Source organism: Electrophorus electricus, chromosome 16 (assembly GCF_013358815.1).
Source record: "Electrophorus electricus isolate fEleEle1 chromosome 16, fEleEle1.pri, whole genome shotgun sequence".
In the NCBI taxonomy this organism is placed as follows: domain Eukaryota; kingdom Metazoa; phylum Chordata; class Actinopteri; order Gymnotiformes; family Gymnotidae; genus Electrophorus; species Electrophorus electricus.
Window position 1 is genome coordinate 4761176 of NC_049550.1, and position 16165 is coordinate 4777340.

Genomic DNA, 16165 nt, shown 5'->3' on the forward strand with positions numbered 1-16165 from the left:
TTCCAACGTAAACATACTTTTTCCAGTCCCTCTGGGAAACTGCACCTTGTAACCCATTGCATTATTTTTAGGACAAGTTGACAGCCCCCTTAACGAAGCATGTTCTCAAACTTAATTTGTGATGAATGTATCGAGAGCTTATTAACATTTTTTTGATCACACAATAATGTTAACTTTTTATTGATTTTGTTTCCAACAGTAGTGTAACAAACATTTTATCTGTTATCCTCTGGTCCTGATGTACCCACCAAGGACCGCATTTCCTAGAATTCCTAATCCCCAAAGTTTTAACTACACCTGTTCCTGTTTACCCTGATTATTCTTAGTAATATTAAGCTTCTTGTTCTGTCTTATATATGAGAAATCTTCTGTTATATTGGGATAAGGGCACAAAGGGAGTTGCACGCAAAGGGGAATTTGAAGGCTTTATTGGAATACAGCTCCGGACCGTCGTCCAGGAAGAAGACCTCATGGGATAACACCATTGTAGCCGTACTCCAGAATTCCAAACACTTCACAATACAGAGATCAATGCACACCATTGTGTGTTACAGCTGTAAGATGTGGCCAAAGATCATTGCGTTTATTTTGAGCATGGTTGAAGTTACTGATTGTGACTAATGGTGGTCAGTACATTTCTGCATGTATTTACGGTGGAGTACGAAAACATAGATTTGATAGAAAGGTCATGGACATTCAGGCAGCAGTGTATTGCTACATTCGATACTGCTGACAGCACAATGAGCAAATGATTGATTCGGATGTGTGTACTAATAAAGTGCTCCATTCATACCTTTTCCTATTGACCCTCTATAGGCCCAAATTCACAGCTTTGGCTAACACAGTTGTTATACATACATATTTGGGAGATTTATGGAGGTTTATCATTGCCAATCCACATTTAATCACAACATAAAGCTTAGTAAGAAAATCTCATAACCCTACTCCCTATATAGGAAATAGTTATATTACATAGCTATATTCATTTTTATAGGATTAATTGTTAACCCTCTGATATCCACAGCAATCAGTTCTACTCCATCTAGGTTTTTGCACTGATTTCAATGGAACAGATGTATGTCTGTTATATGTAGTTTTAAATCTCTATAGACATAACATGTAAAACTATCCATTCACACTACATAATCATCACATGATTACTCTGGATCTGCTGATAAAAAACTTCCACTGGTGCTCTGCTATATGGCTTACCAGCAAATCCAGCAAACCCAGCAAATCCAGAAAATGAACTAAGTATCAATTTGCCCACAGCGTGTCTGTTATACATAACTCTGACAATTCATTACATAACCTCGCCCTTTCACTCTACAAACTGTACAGCTCTATGACTTGCTCTATGACTGATACGCTCACTAGCCTACTACCTAACATTACATCAACAGATACATTAACACTTTGAACATTAATCACATATAGCATTACACTTTATGCTGGAGGGAAATCTGCTTCTTTTACAATTTCAAGAACAATGGCACAAACAACATAACAACCAAAACCAACCCAAATGGGGTTTGAAAAGGAAGCTGTATGGATGTTTCTGTGGCCAATACTGACTATATAGAGGAAGGAGATCTTTTAAAATATGATTTGATTATCCACAGCGCAGATATGGGGTATATTATATTTTCCCAGTTGCCCCAATTCTATTAAACTCCATTTTAAAAGGTGACATTTTACCAAGAGCTGCAGTAATTCCTGTTAAAACCTTTTCTCAAATAAAACTTTTATTTTTTCAATCATATAATGTATATAGTAGTTGCAGAAGCTACCTTATTACAACTCATAGGATCACGGCAGCTCAGGGAACACTATGGGAATTAGAGTTTGGCGACCTGCCAAAAAAGCAGGAATATGGTATTATTGTGTAGAGTTTTGGAGCTTTGGATCTGTGTCAATTTTTTAACATTTAAATCATTATTGACTGGGCACCATTTGTGTGTGCACATGCTTGCAAAGAGAGATGGTGAGCATTATAATTGTAAATCAAATGTTGGTCCAAATTCTCCAAATCATTTCAGTTGTTATAAGCGCTTTTATTTTTACATTACATTTCCAGCATGGGGCAGACAGTCTTACACAGAACAACTTATCATCTATGACAGTGTGTATGCTCCCTAGGAGCATACATCCATGACTTCGGTGTCACAAGCACTGTATGCGACCTGCTCTCCCAGTTTAGCATGCTAGTCTTAATAGCTTGCCAATGTACATACCATAAAATTGCAACACTCATTTAAAAACAGCTAACACATGTTTTCCTTTCAGGGCCCAGGCATGCATGGAGTATGACCCTGGATGGACTCGCTCTGCCTTGCACTGTATGCAGCAGTACTGGCCAGGCCAGGAAGCTGACCCGGGCACGCCTCACCAGCATCAGCCTGGGTGTGACTCGGAGGACCTGCGTTATGTAACGAATCAGCAAAAGACCTATTACGCAACATTGCTGAGATCGAAAAACAAGCAAGTGAGTTTTGCTTCCTTTTTTTTTAATGAGGACAATCTGCTCATACACACGTACACACACACACACACACACACACACACACACACAAACGAACAACAAAAAAAAAAAACGACAGCTCTTGTCCACACACACAAGCACACAATCTCTGACTCCCAGACTAGCCCCTCTTACAACTGCAAACACATATTACCCAGGTGTAATCACACAAAGTGCGCACAAACACAAACACACACATACGCACACACACGCACGCACACACACAAACAAACACACAGACAATTCACTCATACTAAATATTTGATATTACGCATGTATTTACACATATTAAACGTTATTTCAAAACATGTTAAGCAAAGTTTTCAGTATGGCAACAAAATAACAACAAAATAAAAAGCAAATAAACAACTGTGTAAAAATGAACAATGAATGAATGGATGAATGAGGAAAGAAAGCGAGGCTTGCCTCAGTATTCCAACAAAAAATGATGTTGGAAATTTCTGTCTCCATGGAAACCCACTTTTCAGAGTGTCGCCACTTTTGTTATCAAACAGGCCCTGGTGCATTACATAAAGCAGTTCCATGCTTACCCACCCGTCCTACCATAACAATGGAACGCACCAATGGGTGGACACCTCATAATGCCCATGTGTGAACTCACACACTCACACACACACACAGGTGCACATACACCTCAAATGCGCATTAACACACTTTCAGAAATGCACACAGACAGCAAATCCTTTCACTACAGTGATAGTATGTTGTCTCTAAAGCAGACTCAAAACCAAACTCTGATTCAAGTTCACGGCGACCTTCACCAAACTGTCCCAATCAATTATGCCATGTACTATGAACATATGGACAGACGTATGGCCAAAATGATTAACTAGTTTCAACGTGACACTCCAGATGATCACCTTAAAATATCAAAATCACAGCCATCACTTCATGGTACAAATTTACTCATGTAGACAAGTAAAGCAGCTCAGATTTATCATCTTAAGACAGTTTACACCTTGAAAGCCAGGATAGAATGCACTGTGGGCTGATTTTCATATGAATCAACAGGGTTAAGCTTTTATCATCTCCTGCATTGGTAGTCATTGGTAACTGCTGAAGAATACAATAAGAATGGCTCAACCCGTTCGCCACACTCAAAGTACCTTACACTGACCTTAATTTCTGGCCAATAGTAAGAACTCTGGGCATGCCTAAAACCAATTTATGAATGTTTACCTGCTGATTTAGTTCTACTACCGATTAGACAGTAATGTTGGACAGCAAGCTCACACAGTTGGCAAAGCCAGGACCATAGCAAATACTATTTAATAATTATTTGGAGCATTCAGCAGGGTGTAATGAATCTCGACTGTGAAATACTTCATCTCAGTAGCGCAGACAACAGATGTGGGCGAAACTGCTCTGAATCAAAAACACGGTGGCGGGCGAGCCTTGAAAAACAAGCAGAGCTTTCTGCAGGACGCCTCAATACAGTTGCTCATTGCAACCTTAAAAAGCTAAAGAGCTCCAAGTCAAAAACACAAGAGCCAAACACAGATGAACAGGATAAGAAATTTCCAAGGGTGCACATGGGATTAATCAGATGGTGACTTTGAGCGTCCGCTGCCGTGGAAACCCACAACGAGGCGTGAAAGACGCTCGTCTGATCGAGCGATTGGGGAGGAAGCGATCTACTGTCTTAGACCATGGCCGGTCAGACAAAATGAGCGAACCGTGCGTGTGTTATGCTCGTTGGCTTGTCAGCGTTTAATAAATATGCCACTAGCGACACACTCTCTGCCATGGCCCGAGGTCCTGTGACTGCCATAATAAAAGCCACACTTCCCGAAGTTCACCATGTGCACTTCAGCTGCACTACTCCCTTGATAAATAAGGAAGAGGCTGACAGCTCTGGGCTACTCACAAGGCTCACGAAAGGCTCGTTAAATCGGCCCCTTAGACTGAGCCACCGAGGTGTGAGGACGTCGGCCTGAATGATTTACAGCCTCCGAAATTCACCATGAAAAGGAGGCTGGGGTGGGGGCATTTGTAACAGTCAGTCCGTTCATTAAGATTAGCCCCAGACAATGTTCTGTCAGCCGGTGATTTATTATCTGATAGGTGTGCGAGTCCGGTGCGGTCACGCACACAAACATGCGAAGTGGTTAGCACGCGCCGCCTCTGTGTAGGTTAAGCAAAGCGTGGTCTGGGAACAGCAGCGGGGCACCTCGGGCAGGTCTACACAACAGGTCTACGCAGCACTACGGGTCTGGGCGGAACGCATGAGCTCAGCAGTGCAGATCTGGCACTGGGTGAGCTCTCTCTGAGCTGCCGCGTGGGCCTCACACATGCGCTGACACAACACGCGCGCACACACACACACACACACACACACACACACACACAGTGTCCTGGATACACACAGGCTAGTTGCAGATGAAAATAATTTATGCACACAAAAACACAGAAAGATCAGCACATACACAAAGCTTAACAATTACAAAGCCATTTCACTTTCATATTTGGTGTGTGTGTGTGCATATTTTTGCCTGTCGCTGTGTGGAAAAGTCCAATAAATGAGGTTGATCCTCAGTTAATAATGTGCTTTTTAAACCTTTTTTAAATCTTGGGTGTTCATTTTTGCCAGGACATCGGTTCCCATTTATGTCCCAATTTGAATCAGGCTCAGTGGTATGTGTAGCAGTTAGGGTTATACTTTTACACACACACACACACACACACACACACGCACACGCACACGCACACACACACACACACAAACTGCACAGGTCTCACTCTCCCAACATACATATGGATGGTCGTATCTGTGTGTAAGGAAAACTAGACGAGTTCCAGTACGCATATGGGCAGTGAATGTGAGCTCTCTACCCGGTGTGTAGCGGGTCTCTTGGCTCACTCTGGCAGCTCATTCACACGCACACAAACATACACACACACACACACACACACACACACACACACACACACACTGACACAGCAGGGTCTGCTGCTCCTGGAGTGCCAACTCCAGCTGAGCGACAGCCCTTTCTCTGTCTCGCGCTTTTCTCGACGTCTGAGTGACGAAGACAAGCAGAGACATGCTTGACCACCAGCAGCACATACACACAAATCGAATTCTCGCATTCACGAGCTGACGGGCAGGAGCCCCATCTACAAAATCCCTATGCACAAAGTGCATCCCTGCATAGTAGACACAAACAGACATGATGCAAATTATCCCTACAATACACACACACACACACACACACACACACACACACACACACACACACACTCCAGAGAGCTTTGACTGAAGTCTGTTTTTGGAGCGAGTAGTCTGAGAGATGCAGTTGATGAACTCCTAGCAGCACTGCACCCATTTTTGCCCTATGGCCTCCTCCAAAGACAACTCCTACTCCTCTGGCACACGCACACACACACACATGCACATTCGCTCGCATACACATGCACACGCGCACGCACACTGCTCTGTAGAAGCTCCTTTCCTGCGTTCCAAGGCACAGTGAGGACAGAGCAGGAGGGAGGAGACTAGCTGGCAGTCAGAGGGTATTCAACGTTCAGAGGGCTGACAGACAGGCGAATCGAAAAGATGGATGTGGTGGTGGGGGGGGGGGGGACTCTTGGCAGTTACTTTTATTCTATTCTTCATTCAATCTTAGTGCCCAATCAGACACACACATACAGATTGTTGACAAACAAGACCACCTCGGCCTGGACAGTAGAGGAGACAGGTGCTTGTGTTGTAAAGACTCGGCTTCCAAATCTCATCGATTTGGAAGGTTTACTGCTTAGAGGTTAGTTGCACTCCTGTTATTCCTGTTAAAAGACACACACACGCACACACGCACACACGCACGCAAGCACAGTTAAAAAAGGAATGATGACTAAAAGATTTTGCAATAGTTTCACACATGTAAAGTATGCATTTATACACACACACACACATAACTCATTCATCACAGATGATCAAATGATCATTATCTGTAATTTAGAGATATTCCTGGCTCTTGCTGACTCTGTGACGTATGCGTTTTGAATACTAATTAATATAAATAACTACAATCATCACAGTAATTTACCACATGAATCAATCACTGGTTATTTGCAAACAACCATTAAGCCCTTCCACCTCATCAAGTATGTTTCTCTCATAAACTGAATTCTTATTAGCTAACTCTGGATGCAATACTTCAACAAAATGTAAACAAAAACAGGGGGGAATCAATAAAACATTACAACAGCAGTATACCATTCATACCTTCAGATGTTACCTAAACACAGATGTCCTTTTTCTGTATGAGAATTTCCATCTTGCCTTACATGATTATAAAAATTGTGGCAAAAATATTCTTAAGAGTAGTATATCACCAAGTGGGAATAGACGCATCACTAGATGGCAGTAGAGTTCTGCCTTGTTTTTGTTTTTTTTGTTGTTTTTTTGGGGTTTTTTTTTTGATGACGTTCAGATTACAAATCAGCTTTTAAAAAGTTCCAGCTCGGAATCTCTCATAAAACAAATTACCTGTAGGCAGCTTTTATTCAAAATAACAGCATAAAACAACAGCATAAAAGTCCTCAGATGGTGGCATAAACTGAAAATGTTTAAAGTGATTTACCAAAATATATCTTAATATCTCTAATAAAGATTACTGTGTGAAACTGACTTTGTTTCTGACTATATATGACTTTGTTTCTGACTCTAGTCACTGAAACCTGACAGCACAAACAAAAATACATTTCAGTTAGTGATGGAGAGGGTACGTTAAAAGAGAGAGAGAGAGAGAGAGAGAGAGAGAGAGAGAGAGAGACTTGGAAACAGGAAACCGTCGGGTCATCGTTTTGACCTGGATATTTCCCACTCCAGGGTCATCTGACCAAACGACGACGAAAAAGTCTTTAAACATACATATATATATATATATATAGAGAGAGAGAGAGAGAGAGAGAGAGAGAGAGAGAGAGAGAGAGAGAGAGAGAGAGAGAGAGAGAGAGAGAGAGAGAGAGAGATAGATAGATAGATAGATAGATAGATAGATAGATAGATAGATAGATAGATAGATAGATAGGAATTGCGACGGTTGTTGGGTTTTAACTTTTCGTTACTACGTCGGAGCTCGTGACAGAGCGACGCCCGCGGTGGCTCGTGCACTCGGAGGCAAGGCGTGAACACCTGCAGGGATGTAAGACATCATAGCGCTTGATTTGGCTTGTGTCGGCGACGTTATAACGTATTTCGGTACATGCATTATTCGGTTCGCTGCATGTTTTGACCAAGCATCTTCATTGATTATTTAAAAAATTATTAAACCTAACGAAACGGATTCAAGACCACGCCCAATATGATATAGTCTACTAAAAGTGGGTAATATGCTAGTACGCTTTAAGTGCGACCTTGGGAGCTTTGCGTTGAGAAAGATGTATTGTTTTTACAAAAAAAAAAAAAAGGCAGAACTTTTGGTCAGCAAAAAGTGTTTACATTTTGGGAAATGATTCATTGCAGAAAACAGCGCACTAGCCATTTCACCCCCTGGCTGAATGATCTCTGAGACTACTCGAAACACGTAGGCTATAGGCTGTGTAGACTCTCGTCACGAAAGCCAGAATGTCTCAGAATCGGAGCTGCACAGACTACACAGCTCATCCACAGTGTGTGTGTGTGTGTGTGTGTGTGTGTGTGTGTGTGTGTGAAAGACAGAGAGCCAGATACACCCCTCCTACTCGCCAAAACACAGTAGCTTACACAAGCTGACACTAAATTCTGTCCTTAATCAAAGACTCAGTGATGCATCCTGATGAGAATTTTGCACTGAAGAAGGCTTTGCAGTCAGTCATTGGTTTAAAAGTTTGAGGCATGTAGCCTGCCTGGGCTGGGTGTTCCAATCAAATCTGCAGAATTATCAAGCACCTGACATTTTATCAGCTCCAGGTACTGAAGTTGAGGAAGAAATGTTCAATTGCAGATACTTTTACAAACCAGCATATATGATTTAAAAAATCCAAGCCCTGCTAAAGCAAAATGTGAATGATTCAAGACCCCCAACCTTCCAGTGGCCAAAAAAATGGATATAAAGCTGAACATTCTGGTTATGTTACTAAAACCAAGTAATATTTGGCTCCCAAAGCTAAGTTACACAGCCCAAATGACCCAGAATATCACCAAACAAAATATCCCATGATGCACATTATTCATGGAAAGCTTTTACCTTTCCAAAATACTGTTACATTCCGAAGTAGAAGGCTGAAAGCAGAGGACATAACCTAAACAGAAAAGGTCCACTCAGCTTTCAGCTTTCTACGGACCCTCTTTTTTAACAGTGCGGAGATCTTGCAGCAAATGGTGACATCTAGTGGAATCTTAGGAGAATAACCATTAAAAAATACTTCTGCAGCCTAAATGCTTCGCAAAATAGAATTTTCAGCGAGCGATGCCTGTAAAACCTATAAACCATGCAACATCTTAAATATCCACACGTGAGCAATTAACAGAATTACTTTATGGATTATACATACAAGTGTTTGTCTGTCTAACAAGACATGACTACAAACAAGATATCAGGGTTGCATTTATTCAACATATCTTAGTTGGGCAGTACACATGTGTCTCCTGCTTTTCTATAAGCACCCCCCCCCCCACACACACACACACACTTGAAGCTGCAGCATTCCTCTTCGGTTACAGTATTCCAAATATGATATCAGGCTGAGAGAAATGACAGATACAAAAATACAAAATTCATTTGAGGCATGATTGAAACTCCAGCATAACTGTTTGAATGTATATGAGTTTTCAACTGTGAAAGACAATGGTTCCAAGTGATGAATTATGTTCAGCTGTGGATGCGGTTTGAGTGCTTGTGTGTGTGCGTGCATTGTACCCGTTGAATAATGAACTGCTGCCCCAGGTACTGGGATGCTACTTTGGGCATGGTCTCCTGTTCCCCAGCCTTACAGCGCAAGTAACCATAAAGATTAGTGGCCTGGAGAGAGATACCCACCACTACCAGAACCTGAAGACAGAAGGACATCCATGAATCTTTGGATTTGCATTTGTGTGTGCCTGTATGTGTGTGTGTGTGTCTGTTGTTTATGTTTTTGTCAGATGTATGCTTATATCCATGTATGTATGTATGTGTGTGTGTGTGTGTGTGTGTGTGTGTGTGTGTGTGTGTGTGTGTGTGTGTGTGTCTAAGACAGCTTTACCAGCCATTTCATCTTGAGGGAGAAGAGTGTTGTAAAGAAGAAAGCAGTCCAAATGAGAGGGCAGATGATCAGCCCCAACCAGAAAATCTGCATTTCAGCTTCCGTACCACTATTGTCATGGTTCTGTACACACACACACACACACACACACACACACACACACACACACACACACACACACACACACAACCACACACACACACACACACACATCAATAATCAGACTGAGAAAAAAACATGAGAATTTGCAATGGGTCAATTTGCATATGAATCCAGGAGCAACTTCTAGTGGCCAACAGCTTAGGTCCTTAAGTTTTATTTATAATAACTAAGAGATAATTAAGACAATGAGTGTGTGATCATTTGGTGAAAAAGACAAGACAGGAGGACCTTCTGAAGGTTCCCTCGCTTACCTTCTTAGCCTCAAAAACCCAGTGGCTCTGCCCATCTTCATCAATCTGATTCCACCAGCGTAGGCCAACCAGCAGCCTGCCACTCACATTCTGAGAACCAACCACAGGAACAGGGTGGGTGATATGAGGAAAAACCATCTTTAAAGAACTGCAGAGGAAAGGCTATGCGCTGCTCCATTGTCTACTCACTAAGCTCACTTGCTTCTTTTGAAGCAGCACCACCCTCGTGATCACCATAGATCTATTTGACATTTGAAAACAGTGGCAGCAATAGCTCACTGGTTAAAGTACTTGAGTTGCAATCAGAAGGTTGCTGGTTCTAACTTCACCACTGTCAGGTTTCCATTGTTGGGTCCCTGAGCAAGACCCTTAACCCTAAAGTTGTACTCTGTCAGAATTGCAAGCTGCTTTGGATAAAAGCATCAGGTAAATGTAACTCTCTCTTTCTTCCATCCCACACCTTTTTTTTCTGTTTACCTTCACAGACCAGAAGTCACATGAGAGCAAGGTCAAGACCAGGACGAAGCAAGTGGCGAAACTCCTGCTGAACCAGTCGCTGCACAGGTAGGCGATGACGGCGCCGATGCGGAAGAACAGATGAAGGAAAGTGGCCAGAGGGTGTCTGGAGAAGTTACTCAGAGTAACTCAAAGTAGTGCATATGACAGACCAACAACAGAGCACATCAGCCATACAAAACAGAGCACAAAATACTGTCCTTTCGCTATGTCTTTAAACACTCGACACAGTCTCTCACAATGGCTGACGCACAGCTGTGCTTGAAGCAGATTATTTTGGACTTCCGTAGACCGAAGAACAATAACACCGCCTAAGGTTTAGAAGAAAAAATCTAAATTGGCTAAAATAGGCTGATTGATGTAGGCCCAAGCTGTAGATTCACACAGCCTGGAAAGTATGTTTTGACTCATGACACACAGTGAACTGTCCCCTCGATTAGATATATACGTTTGTAATCTTTTTTTTCTAGCCCACAGTCTAGCGCTACCATTCCAGTGTCTGCATTCAGTACTATTTAAAGCAGACAGGCTATAAAAAGATATAGAAATTTAAATAAAAAGACACGGAGACCATAGCATGGTGACTAGCACCTTTGTTACACATAGCCACTGTTTATAGTTTTTGTTTGTTTGTTTGTTTGTTAATTAATTTAGCTTCCAATGCTTAATGAAATGTCTGCATGGTTCTTTTTCTCTGACTATGTTTGGTTTGTTTAGTTCACAGTGTTAAAAATCACATGGCATAATATCCACTACACATTTATGAAAAATAAGTGGAATAAAAGAATATAAACGTGTTTTTAAAAGTGCATCAAACTTGAGTGAACATTCCAATATGTTAAAAATCCATTTTATTGTTAGAAAAAAATCTTTGTGTCAATAGGGCTTTATTCTAACATGTATTCTATGTATTCTAACATATCATAAATACATAAAAATGTTAAATTATATAGAACATTAATACAGATTAATTGTAGAACAATCACTCAGAAAGGTATTAATGAACAGGCCCCTCTAATGGAACCACAGGCTTCCAGCCCAGGGATTTTTATCCATCTATTCTCCATTCTCTGCATTGATTGCTTTACGGTTCTGGGGGATACCAGTGATGTGCAATGTCACAGAACCCACATAAAGGGTTCACCAGTGTGTTTATGCTGCAGAGCATACTGACATTGTAATATGTAGCAATATAGTCAGTAAATATTCAAGATTGTTCGGCTCTAGTACAGCTATAAAATCAGGACTAATTGACAAACAATACTATATAAATACAATACTGACCGAGATACGGGTGGTTCCAGTTTGCGATTTTTTTTAGGACTGTGTCCCCACGATGAAGTGAAATCACACGAGCAGAACTATTAAAATACTTGCCAGTTCGGCTTGCTGGTGCCAATTCTGCTTACCAATTCTGCTTTACCCGAACATCTAAAACTCACTAAAGTCATATCAAAGAAGGAATGAAAAGGCAGCTCTGGGCAGCTCAGTCTGATCTCACTAGACTGTTATAGGTGTCACCTCAAAGACAGGAGAGAAAGGACAAAGGTCGTTAACCGTATTTTGGCTGTTTGCCGCGCACGTTCCTCTTCCGTCCCGAAATCAAGCGACACATCCTCGATTTCCTCCGAGAGTGACTGTGAACGGGGGAGGTAACAAAATCCATTCAAAAATGCAAACATATAAGCACATATGGTACACGGATAATACGCACAGGAGTGTAACGCATCGTCCGTTAAAATATCCCAAATACGCCCACGGTATAGGCTGCATCGTACCTCAGTCATACTTTGTATGTTTTCCACCTGTTCTTGTTCAAATTGTATCTTGCAAAAATAAAATAAAATAAAATGTTTGTTTTTTTCCAGCACCCTGCTAACAGTAGGCTTAGAGCATGGACAGAGAAATGGCTCCAAGGTGGAAACGTCGACGAACCCCGCTTCTGCATAATTAGGCTACGTAATGAATAGGTTTTTATTAACTGTTTTCAGGAACATGATGTCGCTGAAAATACAAAAGATTTATTGTGAGGTTTTTTTTTCAACAGGCATTGCCGGTTTAATAGGAGTGAGACGATAGGGTATGTCTTCACAAAGCCTGGTTTTGTTGTCTACCCCGGGCAAACCTTTTTGATGCCGCCCTCCATATTTATCTCGTTATGTTTCAGTTCTGCTACTGAGGAACCAAAGCTCTGGGCTACTTAAGCTTTTCAAAGTGGGATGGGAGCTATCTGTGTATGCTACGGACGTACCCATTAATATCATTAAATGTAAACATACACACAAATATCAGTGTAAATATAAATGTATGTGCTGGTTTTATTTTCAGCGTTTTATTCTTTCCACACCTAAAGTGATTTATACTGCTATTTTTACCTGTGAATGTCACTCAGCAAAATCTCTGTTGCTGTCTCCAACTAATATTATTAATTAGAATTCAATAGATGTGACATACGTTATTTTATTGCAGCAAACAAAAACCTGCTCGAGCTGCTGTAGGAATACTCCTGTCCACCAGATGGGGCCATTTACTTGCCAGAAAAGAACACACAACAACATTTTGTCTGCAGATTACAATTTTCATCTACAGATGGAAGCTTCTATTGGCCCAAACCACTAGCACTGGACTCCGGCTGAGCTTGGTGACCTCACATCACTAATGCATCTGCTAACCCAGGAAGTTAACTGAAGCTGAATAGACTGAGTCTGAGCTCACTTTAATAAAAATAGCAATACCATAGGCATTGGTAGCTCAGTGGTTAAGGTGTTTGACCTATAATCAGAAGGTTGCTGGTTCAAGCCACTGTTAAGTTGCCACTGCTGGGCCCCTGTGCAAGAACCTTAACCCTAAATTGCTTAAATTGTACTCAGTCATAAATGTAAGTTGCTTTGGATGAAAGTGTCAGATAAATCTGAGGTGGTTGTTGAATCAATAAAAACAGGATGATCATATTACATGCAAGTTGTCTTAATGCAGAACTAGTTTCTCTTTCTTTTTCTCTTAAATGGGGCAATGATCATATGATTTATTGGCATGTGTATCAAAGCGAGGCTTTATAGTTTTACAAAAATTGCTTTAATAAGATTGAAACATAACAGTGGTAGCAAATAATGCTTTTTTTTATCTATGCAAGAATGTCCAAACACATACATATCAGATCTGCTAAGATGTGCTTTGAACAATATTTGTTATTACCACATTGCTTTATTGGTAAATATAAAGAAACACTACATATAAATTAGTACAAATATTTAAAATACAGCAGTTGTTCTAGTTTTTACAGTACTTTGTCATTCTCAAAAGAAACCATTATATGCTACAGCCTAATTGTCAAATGTGGCATAAACAACATTTACTAAGTTCCAGACAAAATATTTGTTTCTGTTTTGTACTGACGACTAACTGAAATGAAACATATTCTGTCTGCATGGCAGGCGAATGAAGCCAGGAGCAAGTCCTGTGGTAGTGCTTTCAGTACCAGCATGTTATTAAGTTAACCCATGTGTGGGCACACGAGGAGAGGCGCGTAACTCACCGCCCACTCCTGGTCCTCTCATATGCCAAAAGGATACAGCTGCAGATAGCTCCTGACTGTGGCGCTCACGGGCAGTGCTTCCAGGCCGTCACGCCCATACACGCGCACCACAGCCCGCCGCGCAATCTCCTGGAGCGTCTGGGATGACGTCCCACGGTACGGGTTCCTGAGGCTTCTCTTAGGTGACGCAATGTAGAACTCCAGCAGGGCGAAAAGGCAGGGGAAGGCGTGCTTGCTACCGTCCAACGCGAACCCCTCGTCGCCAAGCAGCACTCGTACACTGGTGGGGCCCTCGGGGGCCTGGTAGCTCAACGTGAAGAAGACATCGGTCTGTGTGCTATCGCGGATGAGGAAGGTGCCCAAGGGGAGGTGGGCCAGGCGGGCGTGTGCCTCGTCCACCTCCAGTGGGCCATAGTAGAAGCCACTGTTCTCCAGGTACTTCATGGCTTGTGCCACCACCGAGCACTCCTGCTGCCGGCGGAAGGGGCGAAAGTGAGTCGGCGGGGAGGGCTGCGTGGCCGGAATGTCGGTTGGGTTCAGAGTGTCCCGTGGCACAGCTGCGCGGTCCGGGCCATTGTGCTGGACCATTCTAGTGCGGGGCCCAGCTGTGCAGCGCTCCCATAGCTCCAGCTCATGCAGGCAGTGCGGTCAGCAAGACTAAAGTAGAGAGAGAGAAGACAAAGAAAATGAACCCAGTCTACTGCGGAGGAGGGGTTTGCTCATGTCTAAACACATCACTTTGTGTATAAGGCAACATACACTTTTTTGTATGTTTTTCTTCATTTGTAAGAAAAAATAGCATAATAAATCATGCATAAAAGAGCTACTGGACAGTCAGTGGCATTTATGTACCAGTTAGTACGGACCAATTATTATAATACCTTTTTATAGCAATAAAAAATAGGGTATCTTACCCAGGCGCACACTGCCAGTCGGACGCCGCCTAAGAAGAGTTCTGTAATATTTGAACTGCTGTGAACATAAACGTTGTCACATAAGAATTTTCAAATTCAAGACGATATTGAGTGATCAACTTCGCCATCAACTTCAGAGCGATCCGTGCTGAACCAGCGCAACTCCCGTTGTTATCTGGTTTATCGCTGTTCCTCTTAGTTTCCGAATGTAATATAATTTTGACAAACCTGAAGCCTTTAAAATGTAAGAATTCCCTCTGCGTTATTACATCTCGCAAAGATCCATCAGAGCATGTCGCCTTTGTAAATCTTTGTAGAGAAAATGAAAGTGAAAGCCACCGATTTGAATCGCCTATAAGGAATCCTGGATCGGTTACTTGACCTACAGATGAAGTTCATTAATCTATAGACTGGTTTTCTTTTAACGTTGTGTTTTCGTGCGGTAAATAGTAGGCTAACCAGTCCGTATTAATGTCTCGGATAATAGACTTAAGACAGCATGTCTTAAAAAATAACAGCTTGACTCGATTTGCAAATACTGCAGTATTTTATGCTGTGCATCATACGCTAAAGCGCTCGCGGACTTAATTTTTCAAAGTTATGTAATAGTAAGAAATTTACATTTACGGTATTTAGCAGACGCTCTTATCCAGTGCGATTTACAGAGTGTTTTGTCGTTTACTCATAGAATATATCCTAGAACAGTGCAGTAGGTCAGAGTCCAACATACCAATGAACTAGAATACTGTAGAATACAGGGATGAATGCTGATACCTAAAAGTACAAAATACCTATAAGCTCTATCTTAAACAATAAAAGAAATAAAATGATAAAGAAATACAAGTAATGGGTCCACGATTTCTTCAGCGTTCTTACTTGGAAAGCAGCGTATTAGAGTTTTATGGTATTTTCACTAATGTCTTAAGACCATACAGTCCGATTTTCAAAGGCAGCGTCTTGCCATTAAAAGATGGAATAATAAAGCGGTCAGGCTTTAAGAGGGTTGGGTTGTGATCAGCGGGAGGCTATGAATTGTAAGATCAACTATATTACGTCATTTGAACACACGCATTAAAACCCT

General features: G+C 41.7%; 2 protein-coding genes across 3 annotated transcripts; both read right to left on the bottom strand.

Annotated features, from left to right (window-relative positions):
- Window positions 1–9052: 9052 nt before the first annotated feature.
- Window positions 9053–12539, bottom strand: LOC113580932 (Golgi apparatus membrane protein TVP23 homolog A). The gene is made up of 7 exons (XM_027015771.2): window positions 12414–12539; window positions 12193–12272; window positions 10597–10741; window positions 10120–10209; window positions 9707–9829; window positions 9382–9513; window positions 9053–9206 (listed from the first exon to the last, which is right to left on the bottom strand). Exons 1-7 carry the CDS (start codon window positions 12420–12422, stop codon window positions 9180–9182), a joined length of 606 nt encoding a protein of 201 aa, XP_026871572.2. The 5' UTR covers window positions 12423–12539; the 3' UTR covers window positions 9053–9179.
- A 1117-nt stretch (window positions 12540–13656) lies between these two features.
- socs1b (suppressor of cytokine signaling 1b) lies at window positions 13657–15715 on the bottom strand. Of its 2 annotated transcripts, none has more exons than XM_027015775.2 (3): window positions 15706–15715; window positions 15085–15142; window positions 13657–14827 (listed from the first exon to the last, which is right to left on the bottom strand). In XM_027015775.2, exon 3 carries the CDS (start codon window positions 14756–14758, stop codon window positions 14189–14191), a length of 570 nt encoding a protein of 189 aa, XP_026871576.2. In that variant the 5' UTR covers window positions 14759–14827; window positions 15085–15142; window positions 15706–15715; the 3' UTR covers window positions 13657–14188. The 2 variants fall into 2 exon arrangements, with proteins under 2 accessions (XP_026871576.2, XP_026871574.2); XM_027015773.2 differs by lacking the exon at window positions 15706–15715 and adding an exon at window positions 15313–15697.
- Window positions 15716–16165: the final 450 nt, after the last annotated feature.

Bases quoted from the DNA above. Each gene is read 5' to 3' on its own strand.
- LOC113580932 (XM_027015771.2), bottom strand. The intron at 10,742-12,192 runs GTTAACGACCTT...TAACTTCTCCAG, and splicing joins CGGCAAACAGCCAAAATACG to ACACCCTCTGGCCACTTTCC. The intron at 9,830-10,119 runs GTAAGCGAGGGA...GTGTGTGTACAG, and splicing joins GGGTTTTTGAGGCTAAGAAG to AACCATGACAATAGTGGTAC.
- socs1b (XM_027015775.2), bottom strand. From the start codon at position 14,758: ATGGTCCAGCACAATGGCCCGGACCGCGCAGCTGTGCCACGGGACACT.